Below are 17,577 nucleotides of genomic sequence, written 5' to 3'. Positions count from 1 at the left end.
AAGCTTTCTCTTTCTCTTTCCCTTTTGCATTTGCGGGAATTCTAGAACTGGAAGCAGTGACATTGTCGTCCTTATGTTGTTTAAGCAAACTATGTGGCAATTGAAACATAATCATCTGTCGTTCATCATTTTCTCCTGTTAATCAGCAATAGTACTACTTATCAATACGCGAGCAAAACAACTTTTTCCCCTATTCAACATATTTGTAATTCAATTTTTGATGCCTAGTAAACATACCAACAAACCAAGTTCTGCAGCACAATTGAGAAGAACAACGGTACCTTTAATCAGCTCAATCAGTCCAAGGGGGAAGATCAACTAAATAATGCTATGGTTGATAGCAAAGATAAAAATAACAATGATGCAGTGGCTGTAGACTTAAATACCCAAGTTAACAATGAACCAATTGGTGATGACTAAGAATCTATTTTATTACGACTATTGTTTAGGATGATTGTGTCATGTTGTCTATGATATTTTGTCACGACTTTCTTCATTTCCGTTATTCTTTTCTCTATATTGCTTTGGATTATTTTTTTTGTTAAGTTGAAGGTCTATCAATAACTTCTCTACTTTTAGAATAGTTAATTAAGTCCGCATTTGCTATTTTCTTCAGATCCTACTTTATAAGATTACACTAAATATAGTTCTTCTTCAGATCCTACTTTATAAGATTACACTAAGAGCTTGATTTTGCTGAAGTAGTTTCAAAGTTAATTGTTATTCGAATTTTCCTATATTCCTTTCATTTTTTTTACATGCCATACTTGTTTTGAGAGTCAAACAATATGAATTTTGATATATTAACATTTTAAATATATTATATGAAAAAAGTTGTAATTTATAGCACTCGTTTTATACTTTTTGAATATCTAATTTTTTTATTTTAAAATATCAAATTAATGTAATTTAATTAAGCTTTGAAAATTAGTCAAAATTACTTTCGAAAAGTATTTTGAGAAAACGTTCATCTATGCCATTATTTTGAGAAACGCTCATCTATTAAAAGTTTGGTTCATCTGTGTCATTTCTATTTGAGAAAATGCTCATCCATGTAATTATTTGTTAACTAATAGTTCCTATTTTGCAAAATCATTTTTTACACTAGCCAATTATGATTCGTATGATTAGATGAACCATTTTATTAACGGATGATATATATGAGTTTTTTTAAAAGTTTGATGACATATTTGAACTTCTTTCCTTAAAATATATTAATTAATGAGGTGATTAAATAGACCACGTTAAAAATAGTTTCACAAAATCAAAATACACGAATAGTGTCACTTTTCTTGTTAGTTTTGAAATTTCTCGTCACCATTTATTAGTATTTTTTCCCACTTCACTCTTCACTTCTCTATATTTTCTTCTCCGATCAACAAATCGATTCTCCGGTTCTCTCTCTATAAGAATCTATCTGGTAGGATCAATCGGAAAGTTCTAGAAGAAGTATGTCGTCGACTTCAAAGTTAATGCCGAATCTGGATGAGCGAAGTACGAAGATGCTAAACCTCACTGTGCTACAGAGAATCGATCCGTCTATTGAGGAGATCCTCATCACCGCTGCTCATGTTACGTTGTACGAGTTCAACGTCGACCTCAACCAATGGGTTCGTAAACTTAATTTTCGTTTAAATTGAGAAAATGAGATTTATATACTATCGAGTTTTTAGGAAATAGAGGCTAATTTGGTGTTGAATTAATTTTGGCATAGTCAGTATTCATTGTTTTAATATCCAGTAAGTATTGAATTTTGCTTTATGTAGATATATGTGAATATTTGAGTGATTTGTGGAAGTACACATTAATCTCTCTCTCTCTCTCTATGCGTATATTGATGGATTTGATTGTAAAAAGTGCTTTGGGATAACACAGTAAATTTCAGAATTGATCTCCTTATAGTTCTCTGTTACTACAAAAAATTGTGTCTTATTGTGTGATGCAGTATGTATGGAGTTTTGTTTTATGTTGATATATGTGAATGTTTGAGTGATTTCTGGAAGTACATGTTAATCTCTCTTATGTGTATATTGATGGATTTGATTGTTAAAAAGTGCCTTGGGATAGTTCTACACAGTAAACTTCATAATTGATCTCCTTATAGTTTCTTGCTGTTCTACAAAAACTCGTGTCTTATTGTGTGTTGCAGTATGTATGTAATTTTGTTTTAGGTAGATATATGTGAATATTTGAATGATTTCTAGAAGTATACATTGATTTCTCTATGTGAATATTGATGGACTTGATCGTTAAAAGTGCCCATGGATAGTTGTATAGAGTAAATTTCATAATTAAGCTCCGTATAGTTCTATGTTGTTACTACAAAAACTCGTGTCTTATTGTGTGTTGATGAATGTATCGAATGTTGATTCAGTTGTGCGTGATTTAGAAAGTCACGGTGTATACTTTTTAATCTGTGCATTAATTTAGAAAAAAATGTTGAAATAATCTCAACACCGAAGTTTAGGTATGCCTCAATCCTAAGCTAGTTGCAATCAACATATAAATCTCACTTTCCATTTTGCTCTACTTGGACGCAATTGTCATGATATACATCATTCGGATGAAAAGGTGGTAAATTAGATGTTCTGGAAAAATATATTCCAAGGGATCCGCTGTGTACTCCTGCTTCCCGCCTTTTGCCTATTTATAATGCAATCAGTCGGTCTTCTTGGAATATTGTCTTAAAGGATAAATTGATTGAATGTTTAATTTGGATTTCAGAGCCGCAAGGAGGTTGAAGGTTCTTTCTTTGTAGTTAAGAGGTATGCTTGCAATATTCCACGCACCTGGTTTTGTTTTCTATTTAAATGTAAAGTGTTTATATCTGGCTTTGTTTCATATGTCGGTGTATCAGATTTAGCAGGTATTTTCTGTTAAGGTGCTTGCGTGAACATTCATATACATGGCAAAGTTCCCAAGCCAAACTGGTCTAGCCCCAATTTAGGAGTTCAAGGGCTCAGAGCGGTGAACCAGCCCGAACCTGACCTTAAACCCTTGGGAGGGGTATAGTCTCGGACCCCCTTTTTTGATACTAGTCTTAGACCATTTTTTCCCTCTTAAGAAATTTAATTGAAGAATCTAGGGATGATTTATATAAAAGAAAATTGTGTTCCCTTAGAATAACTTACTTACACACAAGTAGATGATCATAAATAAAAAAATAATTCAAGAAAGAGATTGGACAATAGTAAGAAATTAGAAATATGAACAATATTTAATGCATTGGAACTTGAATTAATAGTCTTAACTTGCCTAGATACCAAAAAAGCACATCTATTCTAAAAGGGTTCGGTGGGTTTGTTTTGCTTCTGAAATTGACATAGTTCTCATCCATATAAATTAGCAATAACTCTTCTAATTTGTAACCGTGAATGTAGGAATGTTTCGGTACGGTGTCAATGAATTCATTCAATTAGGGAATTTGGGGTTAATGTGTAGGCATCTAACTAGCCGTTGCCACTCTCCCCCCCCTCCCCTTTGAACACCGTTCAGTCCATGGGCCTTGTACCGTGTGGCTGGCCTAGCAAGTCCCACGGGCCAGACTGCCCTTCATGGAGTTTAGGTTGGTGGGTTACCCCGTATCAGTCCACCCCCTTAGTGGGCCGGACTTGTTCAGTTCGTGGATTGGACAAGCGTACTTAGGGGTCATTTGGTAGAGTGTATTAGGAAAAATAATGCCTTGTGTATTACTAGTACCTTGTTTGGTACTCTTTTCCAACGAACCTATGCATTAGTTATACACTCTATTGTGTATTAAGGTGTGCATTGCTAATACTATGGGCAATTGTTTTAATGCATGCATTAACATGATAAAAGACCCAATTGCCCCTCAAAACCTTTTTTACATCTTTTCCACCATAATAGTGGAGGGTATCTTTGTAAATAATTTTTTTATAACGCATCAAACCAAACAATGCATTAAAATAATCTATGTATAATTAATGCAAGCATAACTAATACATGCATTGCTAATACAAGCATTTATAATACACTCTATTTAGCATTATTCTTTTACACTCTGCCAAACCACCCCTTAAAGTTAAATTTTTTCGTAAGGAGATGTCTAGTGTTTTGTCAAAAAACTGTTTCTGATTCAACTTTTGTCCGAAACTATTATCACGCTGTGCAAATACCATATAATTATGTGATGGCTTCTTTGGTTTTTAGGTTATTTTTCATGTAATATTTTGGAAATCTGATGGTTTTTGATGGATTGTGTGCCTATAAGGAGATTGAATTACCAGATTTCGTTGTTGTTGGTTATGTTATTTTAGGAGTGCTCAGCCAAGGTTCCAGTTCATTGTTATGAACCGCAGGAGTGCAGGTATTATCCCATTTCTTCTTTTAATAATATATTGCGGGCCTCTCCTTCTCAATTCGTAGGGGAAAACATTAAGAATTCTTTATTTTAATTTGTCCCATTTATGATGTTCGAATGTAATGCCTCATATGAATGATTTCCTATTTGACGTCTGAGTTCATATGAAGCAGAAAATATGGTGGAAGATCTCTTGGGGGACTTTGAGTTTGAGGTTCAGGTTCCATACTTGTTGTATCGCAATGCAGCCCAAGAAGTCAATGGTATTTGGTTTTACAATGCACATGAAATTGAGGAGGTTGCAAATCTCTTTGGCAGGTTGGCATCTTCTTCAGTCTTCATACTCAAGCTATATTTATGGGTGGAGCTTTATCTCTTGTAATTGTAGATGAAGGTTGAGATTATTGCAATGGAGATCTATGATGTTGGTGAACACATTTGTGTAGATTAATTAATTATTCTCTCCAATCAATATCAAACAACTGTTATGGTGGTGGATTTTGTAGATATTTTTGATAAGATAAGTAATTTTATTAATGTTAGGTTCCCGTATACAAAAAGTGTACAAAAAAGTAGAGAAACCTAGACCAAAATATGTTTCTCTGCAAAAGTTATTCAGTCATATATACACACAAGAACTCTCGGGTGTACCTAAAGGTAACTAGAGACACGAGGCTACAAAATCTTTCTTGACCTCTTCAAACGCTCTCCTATTCCTCCACCTTCACATTATCCACATAATAGCTAGTAGTGCTACATCCCATGCACTGCATCTTCTCTTCTTTCTTCTAAAACCGCATGTATAGTGCCTCATTTACCATGCTCGGCTCACCTATTGTATTACGAACCAATTCATAACCTCCCACCACAAGCATGTAGCAACTTGACATTGTTATAAGAGATGATCTTACATCTTCTCCCTGAACATCTACACATATAAAAACAGTTGAATTATTCTTGTAGACATTTATGATAGAGAGCAAAACAAATAAGTGAACAACCTACTTGCAGAAAATGTTAAGGGCTGGTAATTATTCTTGTATTTCGAATTACTTGTGGTTGACTGTTATTATTGTAACTAGGCTGAATTGATTATAAAATGGATGGTAGTATGAGTTTTCTTTGACAAGGATAGCCATGATAGGGTCTTTCTATCAAAAGGCATTAAGTTGAAGGCTGCTATAAATGAAATATTTTAAATTTCGAAGCTTGTTTAGTCAAATTATGACATACCTTAGGCTTTAAATATGTAATCTCAATGACATCTAACATTTATTTTAGCGCGATGGTTATGTTGCCAGTTTCTTTGGTCTATTTTTTCCTTGAGCCGTGGATCTATTGGAAACAGTCTCTCTACCTCTGAGGTAGGGGTAAGGTCTGCGTACACTCTACCTGCCCCAGACCCCACTTTGTGGGACTATTTTGGGTATGTTGTTGTTGTTGGTTATGTTGCCAGTCTCTGTTAAGTATTCAGTTCTGAGTTTTTGTTAATGAAGGTGTCTAATTTGTATGGAATCCATTTCTTCTTTGTGTTACATGATATAAATGGCATTATCTTATAGGAATAACAGTTAGTTGTTGTGTTATATTGGTAACTAACTTGATAAAAGAAGTTTGTTATATCGGTTGATGGAAATGACATCAAAGACGATTTATTGTTAGTTTGTTTTAGTGGTGCAGGGCATGTGAAGTAATTGGGTCATTTTTCTTACGTAATCATGGCGCATAATCTGCAACTTGTATAATTTTACTTTGATGTGGTGGATTCCAGAATTTTAGGTGAATACTCAAAGGTTCCCCTGAGGCCACAGCTAAGAAAAAGGTGCGGCATCATAGATTCTTCCCCTGGTTCCTTAATTTGTTTGGAAATTAAGATGTTTGTCAAGCGATTTCCTTATAAGCACAAGTTATTTGCCACAACTCATGAATATTCTTGTTTCTGGTGAAGCTATAGCATTTCCGTATTTTAGTACATGGTAAGGAACTGTTTCATTGCTACAGCATGATAGAGGATAAGTATTAAGAATCAGTTTGATGTGAGGCATAAGAAAAATAATCTCTGCAAAATTGTGCTTATCAATTGTTGGTTCCTATGTAATCATACATGTATTACTTTGTGGAATATCAATACGCATATTAGTACCTTCAACCTTCATAGTGTTGTGTTATGTTCTTCGTTGAGTTTGTATGAATTCCAAGTTATTTTAGGTCTTCAAAGATATTTTCCTTTGATATGTGAATCGGTGAATGTATACCATCTATTTTTAGCACTCTTAACTATCCCAACATTGTGACAACAGATTAGTTAATTTGGAAGTCTCCGTGAGATAAATTGGTACCATCTCTGATGACCTCTCTCATGTTATGCTTTATGCAATGACACTTGCACCCTCTAGGGGATGGGATCATTTCTAATCATGTCTAATTTTGTATGATGACATATCTATCCTAACATCTGTATTTTGACGGTTCTCGTTGCCCAACATTCACTTCTATATAAATAAACCTTGTTGGCCTTAGAATTGGTCTGTAGAACTTTTTTGTCACTTTGATAGGTTTCATATCGTATTTTCTTCCACTTTTGTAGCATTCCTCCGCTACAACCATCCTATTTTACTTCAATATATTCATCAATCAAGTCGTTCTTCTAAAATATATACATTTAATAATTTTTTAATTCGATGATAAAACCAATATACATTCCAACAAAATACTAGTGGACCCCCCCCCCCCCCCCCCAAATAAAATAAAATAAAATATATATATATAAAAAATCTGTTACATCCTTGAGAGAAAGACTGCAAAGAAATTATCTAATTCCCCTTGTCTAAGTTATGCCAGATGGGTACATCTCCTGGTGTCGGATAATTATTCTTTATAAATGGATATAAGGAGTACACATCACAATAGTCTAAATTTTCACCAAAAGGGCTTATGGACACTGGGACCCTATTTGGTTTTAGTAGTTACTTAGCAGATTTTTCTTTTACTTTCAGTAGTTAAGATAGTCAAACGTAAGCTAGTTAACCTACCAGTTTGAGTTTTCCTATTGGCTGTAGGAAATTGTCATGGTAAGTGAGACAACTTTAACAAAAATGAAATGAGTCATTAATATGGATACTGTTGGCAACACTTTCTGCTCATTTCTTCGCTTGTGGAGAGAACATATAATAGAACCCGAACTTTTTACTTCCTAGAGTTGGTCTTTCATTTATGATTTCTCATAGATCTTCAGGATCCAACTTAAACAAAGGCACTTACGGAAGAAAAGAGGAAATCGAGAAATAATCAATGACTTTGTTATCTTGTATCCATTGTCATTTTTCCCTTGTCAGCATATTTGTCCATAAGGGGTGACTAAATCAATGTTTGTTGCTCTTATAAAAAAAGGTCAACGTTTGTTGCTCTTCAGCTATTAATTTCTGTGTTTCTTGATTTTCTCCCCCTTCTTTGGTGCGGTTTTGTTTCTACTCTAATTTTTAACTTATCCTGATGTTTTTAAGTGCAGTGAGTTTACAGAACATGAGGTGGTCCCAATGAGTACAGCAATAGAAGGGTCATCTGGACTGGCATTTACCACCTCTACGAATGGGTTTGGTGCTGATGATTCTTCCTTTATGAACTTTTTCAATGTATGTAGTATGTACTCAACCTTCCTATGATATTGATGTATAATTTCCCGTCTAACATCTAAAACTGTCAAGTTTAAAACTTTAGCATCTGTTCATGAACTTTAAACCGAAAAGAAGCTTCTGTTTATTGCCAAATGGTGTTAAGCCTCTGTCTACCTTATTTGCTTTATTTGTACATTTCTACCTATTGGCTTCTCCAGTCACTCAATTTGTGCAGTGCAAGGTGTCAATTTGCTGTCCCTTGTACATTTTCTTAAAATGTTGCCGCCTGAGATTTTCTTGGTCAAAGATTTTGTTATATTCTTGTAACAACTTGTAATGCATGTATATTCTTTGATCATTTACAGATACCATCCATTACCAGGATAAATGTTTGAATAAGCCTAACATTTTCATGCATGCCTTCGTTAGGTGATTTAATTGCATATTCACCCCCTTTCCCAAAAACAAAAAATCATGAGGAACACTGTTCTATCCCGGGAATTTGGGGGAAACATTTATGTCCAAAAGAGATGACTATGGGTTGACTAATGATGATTATGATACCAAGTGGATGGAAATGAATATGAGAAATCATAGTATGGAATCTTTTCTGTGAGGAATATAAAATTCTCGAGGATCCAAGAATTTATTCTCTGTTACTAACTGAAACTGTTTGAGGGCTTCACTTGGAGACTAGCATATTTTGAAGAAAACGAGGTTATACTGAAGCTGGCTTTTCTGAGATAGTGTAGTTAGGGGAATAAAATGCATCTTTTTCTTCAGGATATGAGTGAGGCTGCATTAGTAGATGAATGCATCATGGAAGATCAATAAGAATGTCTTCTAGTTTAGTAAACATTGGCTTTAAAATACTGGGCAGTCTTCCCCTACTGCCCCTCCTCCTTGGGGTGTAGAAAAGTCCTGAGATTTAATTTTGTTGTTGCAGACTGCTGCAACTATTGGGCATACCTCTTCAACTGTTGTGAACTCCGGACTGCCATATCATTATCCAGTTCAAACTATTGATCCATCAACCCGAGTTCCAAGTCCCCTACCATCTCCTGCTCCAATTTTGCAAGTCTCATTACCTGTTCAGTCAGCTCCATCACTTCCTCCACAGTCACGCCGTGATTCTGCTAACCTGATCAATAGTACTAATTACCCTGCAAATCTTGTGAAGCCTTCTTTCTTTACACCTCCTGTGTCACCTGTATTGGTGACAACTTCTGTCTCCTCAGCTACATCAACTCCTGCCCTTTATCCTCATGTGAATCCACAACGCCCACATGGTACACCTCTAGTTCAACCCTTCCGACCACCTACTTTGCCTCCATTTCTCACTTCTACTCAGATTCCTCCACAAAGTGTGACACTAAGCAGAGAGAAAGTTCAAGACGTGCTTCTAATGCTTGTTCAGGTATATCCAGCCATCCAGGATTTAATTTATGTACTCTGCCTGCTATTCGGATGACTACAATTGTGTTAATTAATTATATATTGTCATTGCTGGGTGCATCTTTTGTGTACTTGAACAGTAATTGAATTCCATTCAGCTGCATAAATCTTGATCATTTTATCCATAAAATTTGTGGACATGACTTATTATCGAAACTGCTTCTTTGCAAACACATTCAGATTTTGGAGGGTTCAACATTTGTAACTTCAATCTAACTTGTGTTTACAATCATAGGATCCGTGTAAATGACTAAGTTTAAAATGCATATGCTAGCTCTGAGTTCTTTCTCTTTGGAGGGGGGGGATGAATGCTAGATCTAAGTTCACTAAAATTTTTGGTTAAATAATTAAAAGATATCTGTTATGTTGTAGAGTTACATCCTAGGTGGCTTGTTTAAATTTTTAACTTTTACTGATGAAGCATCAGTTAGTATAAGATGCCCAGTCAAATTAATTCTTGGTTTTGACTTCATATTTCTTCTTATGTGCAATTTCCTTTTCAATGTTTAGAGAGCTATGGTCCCCATTTGCTGTCTAAACAAGTGAAAAGTTTCTTTCTGTAAAGAGTCTCCCTAAGTTCTGGATCTCATTTTCGATTGGATCTATTTTACACGTAATCTCAAGCTTGACCTGTAACTTGGCACATTGCACCACCAGCGTGTTCCTGAATATACTGAAAAATGTTTGACCAACCATTGGTGAATGGTTGAGATGAAGAATGCCTTGGCATACGATGATCATGATAGATTTTAGTAATTGTATCATTGTTGTTTCATCAATAACATGCAGCTCACATACAGGATATTTTCTGAATTTTCTATTATTTGAAGAAAAAATGATTGTTTTCTTAATTTTTTTGCAGGACAATCAGTTTATCGACTTGGTCTACCAAAAGTTGCTTAATGCACATTCATGATTCCTTGAGAAGTGTGGTGATGTTGTAAATCTGGCACCATGTATGAGTAGTTTGTACATATTTGTTTCTTGTGCTGGGGATTTGGACTTATCTTCTTTTCACCTCATGAGGGGATTGACTAGACCTATGACTTGATGTAATATATGAAACTTGGACAATCCTCAACCAATCCTGATGAAAGTGTATGAACAAGTGAATATCGATAACAGCAAACCTTTAAACATTTCTGTAAATTCTATGCGGAGTTTTGATAGAATTTGTTGGACATCATGGCTTTGGTCTGTGGAATCATTGATGTTCACCAAGTTTGGTTTTCATTCAACTGTTAAGATGCATTGATACGAGCAGAATGATTATGTTCTTCATTCGGTGCATTCATGAACTGTCTCACGACTTTCACAACATTAGCTATATGTGGCTTGACAGATACATTAATCTCCCAACTAGCCTTTGATACCAAACAATATTTGTTTCCACGGTGTAATCTCAAAAGTGGGGTTTAGGGAACGTATATGTAGACCTTAATCCTATCTTTTGGGTAAAGATTTCAGAACTTGATCAGGCAAAATCTTAAGCATATGATTTATTTCTGTTCAAGTGTTTATATTGGTTTGCACGCAAATATTCCAGTTTTCAGCCAATATATTTAACATTGACATGTAAACTGTGATATCAGCATTGTTTACATTTGTACATCAACCATCTACTAGTTTAATCTTTGTTTAGGTAAAATAGAATTCATCCCGATTAGATTCACCATCTCTTTGTTTGCAAGAAAATCTGGGTTTGCCCCAAGTTCTGGTCATCAATACTTTATACTAGAGAATCGTGAGAAATTTTAAAATTAATATGTAAAAAACTATTAAAAAAAAATAACAAAAAATAATCTTGCATTTATGTAACTTCTAAACGAATTCATATTACCTAAACTGAAATAAATCGTAGCTGAAAGTTTCACAAAAAAAAAATTCTGCAAAATTGACAGTTGTCACAATTTTGACAATACCCAAGGTCAGTAAAAGTTGAGAAAATGTAGTTCTGAAAAGTGAAAACACAAAAAATAATGTAACAACAGCCTAAACTGAAAGCAGGAAGATAAACTTCATTGAGCATTCAAAGGTCGTTTCGTAGCTGACTAAAGTTATGCAATGAAATAATACATAGATTTTCTCATACCTTATACATGTGTTGATTATGCAGTTTTTGAAATTGTCAATCAAACATCATATTAATTTTATACATGAATAACTTATTTCCTATCTACTTACCAAACGTTGTATAAGATGTACGGAAACTAACTACATGGGTAACTTGTTTCGTATCCATCAACCAAATGAATTTACCTTCACATTAGTTTCTTTGAACCATCTGTGTTCTCAGTATCAGACCAACAACATACAACTTTCATAGAATCTTCAAGGCAGCTACCTAAGAAACTTCAAACTTTTTGCATTGATTTGACACAGCCAAGTTGAAGTGGACATTCTGAAGTCAAAACATTATCATATTCCCATGATAATGATGAATGTAATTCAATCACATAAAGACAACAAAGACAGATCTTCAAAAAAATTACAAGATTTTTCCATCTTCCTGTTTTCTCTGGTCCATCTACTCCAACTATTGAGTGTTCATGCTGCAGAATATTTACCACTTCGCATCAAGGGAAGTCGTTTCCTTACCAAGCACCAAAATTAATAGATTGAAGAGAGATATAACCAAGAAGTAGATCCTTCAGATGATGTTTACACAACCCAAGTCGCCTTCTATGTAAACTGGGATGGATACAATTAGAAAATCCAGTCTTCCAACCAGGGAATCTTTGTCTTTCCATCACGTGAAGAGTGTATACACGAGGAGCTGCTGCTGAACATCCTATAACAAAGCAATTGCAAGGACGTGACTGACTCACCGTTCTTGCTAAAGAGAATAAACATATTCCACTGTATGTTATTCCATACATTAAGGCGTCATTATCAACAGCTTCAGAATTTGTTGCTTCACTGGTTATCTCAAGCTCCAGATCTTCAGTTGCAGGAATTCTGCGCAATTCAGAATCAAATTTCTTCTCTATCTCACTCTCATGGATCCTATATTTCATCGCCAGAGTTCTGATGCAAGACAATCTTACTTGATTGCAAATAATGAGCTTTACCTCATTAAAGTTGTCACACTCGGTGTACCATCTCTGCCACCGGCAGATTAAACCTGCATACCAGTCAACAATTTCATTGTCATCCCAAAAAACTAGCAGATGACATGGCTGGGAATAACCTTTGGAGTTTGTCAATCCATATCGAAAAAGCCGCTTCTTTATGATGCTGATTGGGGCTATGATCTGTGTCGTAAATGATGAACAGTTGGAGTTTGGCAACAGGGCAAGAGTCGAAGCTGTCTCAGAAGATATATATTCCTGAACACGCTTCTGGAACTCATAATATGAATCTCTTAGATCTTGAGGGAGAGCTGGTTCAACTACATGCTTAGATAAGATAACATCCTCGTTTGTTTGGCAATTAATATTTTTATTTTGCATCCAAACTTTTAGCAAGACTTTATACCAATGATCCGTTTCCATCCCATCTTTTCGAAAACACGAAATTTGGGTCAAAAGGGAGCTACCATCAGAGAGATGCTTAATCTCTGATTCTTTTACCTTCTTCAACCCATGAGCCAGCCATTTCTTTCCAATTCTTGCTGTCCCAGTGTCCCACGAGTGCTCTTTCTGCGAAGCAAATAATTCTACTTTCTCCTTCAATTTGTGAACGGCCTTTACAGCCGGACTCTCTTTCAGGCTTCTTTTAACCACACTACCCAGAAAGCGAATGCCAGTAGGCCCATCACATGGAAAAACATCTATTTCATTTTCAAATTCTAAATGAAGAGAATTCTTAAAGTAATTTTCAGTTTCAGACTTGATAGCAACAGCCACGTCTTTGGGACCAGAGATGGCAATAAGAATCTCATCCATGAAGCGGCAACAATGCACCCTAATTTCAGAGTAGCCCAAATCATGGCATTCTTGAGAGCCATTACCAGATATCTGTCTCCTGAACCAACTGCGTAACACAGAGTTGGGTGCACTTTCTTCAGCGCTTGATCCTTTATCAATAGCTTCATATCTCATTGACAACCTGTACATTTCATGATCAAATAGATCAAGATATATGTTCATTAAAATTGGAGACAATGCTCCTTCTTGTGGGAGACCATGTCCTTTTGGAAAGCCCCCAAATTCTAAATTCAATACTCCACAGTCAAACATACTACGTATTATCGTATATAGGAAAGGATCATCTATCTTGTCTTCCATAACTGAAAAGAGCTTAGCTACGATTTGATTGTCAAGCTTTCTGCAAACTGGCAAGGTGAACCACCACTTTGGATTAATTATCTCTTTGCGAATGTACTTAAGAGCAGATAAATGGCTCCTACCACTACGACAACCGTGCGATATCTTAGAAAAGTGAGGTCGGTAGACAACTTCTAAAACTATTCTGATTGCTTCCTCAACAACTTTGAGTTTAACATTTGGAAAGACAAGGACTTCTTTCTTTGCTCCCTTAGTTGAGATCGAATATGTGTTAGCACTAACATCAAAACACCCACAAGAAAGCTCTTCAGCCATGGCTTCAAAAGGCAAATCCTCGCCATTAGATGCTAGATCAACATTAGAACTCAATCGAATACAATCATAAGCATCACAAAGTGTTTTTGGATTGGCAACCACTTTCTTTATGAGGTTTTGAAACTTCCCATTTACATACTGTTCCTTAACTCTCTTTTTTATGCGTAGTTCAAGTAATCTTTTATGTTCCGCACGATTCATAGGTTTAGACTCATCAAGATTATAAGACTCTTCCACCAAGTTCGCTAATTTTTGTGCCAGCGACGCTCCATGTTTCACACCCCCCGAATTCTCAACCAACTTCTCAACCATAGGCACCAATCTCTTAGATACTTGGGATTTTTTCTCCTCTAAGTTCAAAGATTCCTGAACCAAACCAGCTAGGTCCTGAGCTAGTTTTAGTTTGACAATCTTCTCATCACGAGTATGACATCCAACTTGACTAGCATTAAAATGAAGTGAATAACCAAGAAATCCTACAACAGGCCTCCCTGTCACATTTAACCAAGATTAGAAACAGATGAATTCTTCCTAATGACCTTAATTCTATAATACAAATGAAGAGGAGTACTTTATACATATAGGTGTGATTGTATGGCTAGAAAAATATTTTTCGAAATGAATTATTTTCCGGTTTTTGGTATTTCAGCAAAAAGGGAGAAAATGCATTCCTTCACAAATAGGTAGACGTCATTTCCTTTCCAAATATCCCAACTTTTACTCCATATTAACCAACAAAGTGAGATGCTTTTCCAATCTTTAGTACCAAAAAATGTCACGAAAATACTTTGCCATACATATCCTCCAATCTTCCACCTTGTATGAATATCATATGATGCTGAGCCAGGATTTTCATTAAACGGGTTCAAAATCAAGTAACATATGAACTAGCCAAGCGAGTTCGACATCTACCATATATGCATAAAAAAAATTAACAATGTATAAATAGTACTCCCTCCGTCCCATTTTGCGTGGCACTTTTTGGATTTCGAGTCTAGCTTTGACCGTAAGTTTTTCATAGATATTTTAAACATTTTGAATTATCAATTATTGTGACTTATAGTACTTTATACGTAGTTTACATATATATAAATTTCATTTCAAAAAAAATTGAAGATTCTATGCACAAATTTCCAATCAAACTTAAATCGTTGCTCGAAAATGAAAAGTGTTGCATAAATTGGAACGGAGGAAATTCCGCCCAATAACAACAACATGGCCAGTGAAATCTCACATAGGATGAGTAACACTTAAAACCTTGGGGTAAAAGAAGATTATATGAATTAATTTCTATATACATATATATAAAAAAAAAGGAATAGTGGAAAGAGCATTACCAATACCAGAAGAAGAATTGCGGCCGAGAAAGTGAAGACTTCGGAGAAGAGAAGTACATTTATGGACCATATTATACAGTCCGAACGGAGACTGAGAAACAAACGGAAAGAGAAGGGAATAAGGGCTCGTTTGCACATAACTTTTCTTTTCCTTGTGTTTTTTTTTTTTTTGCTTTGCTTTGGATATTTATTGTGTCAATTTTGTCATCAAATACACTCTAGCATAGCAAAACTAATGTAGTTTTGATTTGATACGGAATTGTGAAAGAAAAATAAAAAGAGAAGTATTGAAAACAATTATAAACTAGATGTGAATTATTAGTTTCATCCCTAAATTACTGACAGTTTTATATACACATCTTTAGTTAACTAACTGAACTTAAATACACCTACGATCTTACGATATGAGTGAAATACACTCCTAAATTTTCGTCAAGTTTAGGGGGTTTTCAACGCTTCTCTCCGCTTTTTATTAAGAGTTACATGTTATACAAGATTTTGAGACCACTTGCTATGTCTTGTGGCAAATCAGAGATTATCGGGATGTATTTAAGTTTAGTTAGTCAAGTAGAGGGGTGTTTTAAGGTTGTCAATAGTTCAGAAATGAAACTAGTAATTTGCGTCAAGTTTAGGAATGTTTTTAACACTTCTCTCAAAATAAAATAATAAAATTTATTATCTAATATAAATTGTGTGATTATAAATTATTTGATTAAGAACAAAATAGATAAAGTTAAATTAGATTATATAAAAAATGTGTCATTCTTTTTTAAAGTGACTGAAAATCTATTTGAATTGATTTACTTTAAGTGTTTATAAGTTAAAAATAATTTTTACAATGTTTGGGTATAATAATAAAAAATACTTAATAAAATAACAAAAATAATCTAAAAGTCATAAGTTAGAAATTACAGCTTCTCTCGGTCTTCTAGTTTGAATAAATAATCAACTATGGGTTGAAAGTCATACTTTGTAGATAATGATTCTACAAAGTATAAATATAAAAGATTTGATTCGATACTAATGAAACACTTTTATGATATTAGGTATTGATGTTGAAGTGGTAAATTGAATTTAAACAATATATAAATTGATCAATAAATTAATCACTTACCCGTTAACATAGTTATTCGTTAAGGTAATATAAATTGATTTATTCATTACATTGAAATTGAATATACAAATTAGATCGTGATGAATGAAACTCCACCAACCAAAAACTAGTCATATGAGTAATTCACTATTTTAATTCATTACAAGGAAGAATTAATAGTTAAAATACAGCAAAAATATCAAAAAAATATATATTTAGAATCTCATGTCTCAATTATTCATCATTTTTCATTATTTATCTAAACTATTAATCCCTTCGTGTTAAAACACATCTTATTGAGCTAATAAATATTTATTCTTATTTGATAATAAGTTTTATAATTAACTTAATATTAAAGTGCATTTTAGTATAAAGTAAATTACAAATTACAATTAAGATATAAAACTTGTAAATAGATAATAACTTGAATATAAAAATATAGTAGGATAGTTCAAAGTATGAAAGTCTGCTAATTTATATGTTACTGCAATTTTACTCTCTAATGAATGAGGTATATACGAAGTGAATTCAAATTAATTAAACTCGCGTATAAATATTAATTATTGATTAAGAATTATGTGATACAAATCTAAATTAATCACGCTATAATATAGATACAAAATACTTTGTGAGATAAAAAAATTCTATAATAAATAATGTGAAATTATTTATTACTCTCTTCGTGTTAAAATACGATTAGCCATCATTCTCGTAATCTATCTAAACTATTACTTTCTTCATGTTAAAACACATCGTAACGTTGGGTTGATGAATTTTAATTCCCAATTGGTTGTAAGTGTGTATAGTCAACTCAATATCAAAGTGTTTTCAATATAAGGCGAGTTATAGTTATAATATCGCCAAAAATAATAATTTAAATAGATAATATAATAAGATAAGATTGTTAAAATATGAAACTCTATTATTTACATGCGATGCAATTTAATTCTATAATGGTTTTTTTTGGAACCTTAGGATAATCTGATCCGTTACAATCTCTGTCACAGTCTCTGTCCTTCGGGTGAACACTTTGTGCACACTGGGTAAAACGTAAACCTCCCGCTGTGTAATAGCCTGCAAACCGCACTAGGCAAGTCCTATGCGACATAATCGACTCAGAAAGCATTGAGAGGATCTATCTCGAATCATCGTGTGAATAACCACCCTCCAAACCAATTGCGCCATTTCGAAGGACAATTCTATAATGAATTAC

At 34.2% G+C, this 17,577-nt stretch overlaps 3 protein-coding genes across 4 annotated transcripts in view; 2 read left to right on the top strand and 1 right to left on the bottom strand.

The window, feature by feature from the left end:
* Positions 1-1,367: 1,367 nt before the first annotated feature.
* On the top strand, positions 1,368-10,492 carry LOC125824245 (mRNA-decapping enzyme-like protein). 2 transcript variants are annotated; one of them, XM_049503595.1, is made up of 8 exons: positions 1,368-1,610; positions 2,725-2,765; positions 4,278-4,327; positions 4,492-4,639; positions 6,093-6,143; positions 7,830-7,953; positions 8,882-9,352; positions 10,253-10,492. In XM_049503595.1, exons 1-8 carry the CDS (start codon positions 1,452-1,454, stop codon positions 10,304-10,306), a joined length of 1,098 nt encoding a protein of 365 aa, XP_049359552.1. In that variant the 5' UTR covers positions 1,368-1,451; the 3' UTR covers positions 10,307-10,492. The 2 variants fall into 2 exon arrangements, with proteins under 2 accessions (XP_049359552.1, XP_049359559.1); XM_049503602.1 differs by having other exon boundaries at positions 1,418-1,610; positions 4,495-4,639; positions 10,253-10,489.
* The window catches only part of LOC125824334 (uncharacterized), a 185,237-nt gene continuing 174,380 nt past the window's right edge, over positions 6,721-17,577 (top strand). Inside the window, exon 1 of the mRNA XM_049503694.1 lies at positions 6,721-6,724. The gene's annotated coding sequence lies outside the window, so the exon portion shown is untranslated. The remainder of the gene's footprint in view (positions 6,725-17,577) is intronic.
* LOC125824143 (nuclear intron maturase 4, mitochondrial) lies at positions 11,784-15,415 on the bottom strand. The gene is made up of 2 exons (XM_049503506.1): positions 15,272-15,415; positions 11,784-14,425 (listed from the first exon to the last, which is right to left on the bottom strand). Exons 1-2 carry the CDS (start codon positions 15,339-15,341, stop codon positions 11,985-11,987), a joined length of 2,511 nt encoding a protein of 836 aa, XP_049359463.1. The 5' UTR covers positions 15,342-15,415; the 3' UTR covers positions 11,784-11,984.

The sequence above is a fragment of the Solanum verrucosum genome, unplaced genomic scaffold (genome assembly GCF_900185275.1).
Source record: "Solanum verrucosum unplaced genomic scaffold, falcon-dt-bn FXZP01000125.1, whole genome shotgun sequence".
Taxonomy (NCBI): domain Eukaryota; kingdom Viridiplantae; phylum Streptophyta; class Magnoliopsida; order Solanales; family Solanaceae; genus Solanum; species Solanum verrucosum.
Note: the sequence above shows the minus strand (reverse complement) of the source record. Positions and strands in the feature narration are given on the sequence as shown.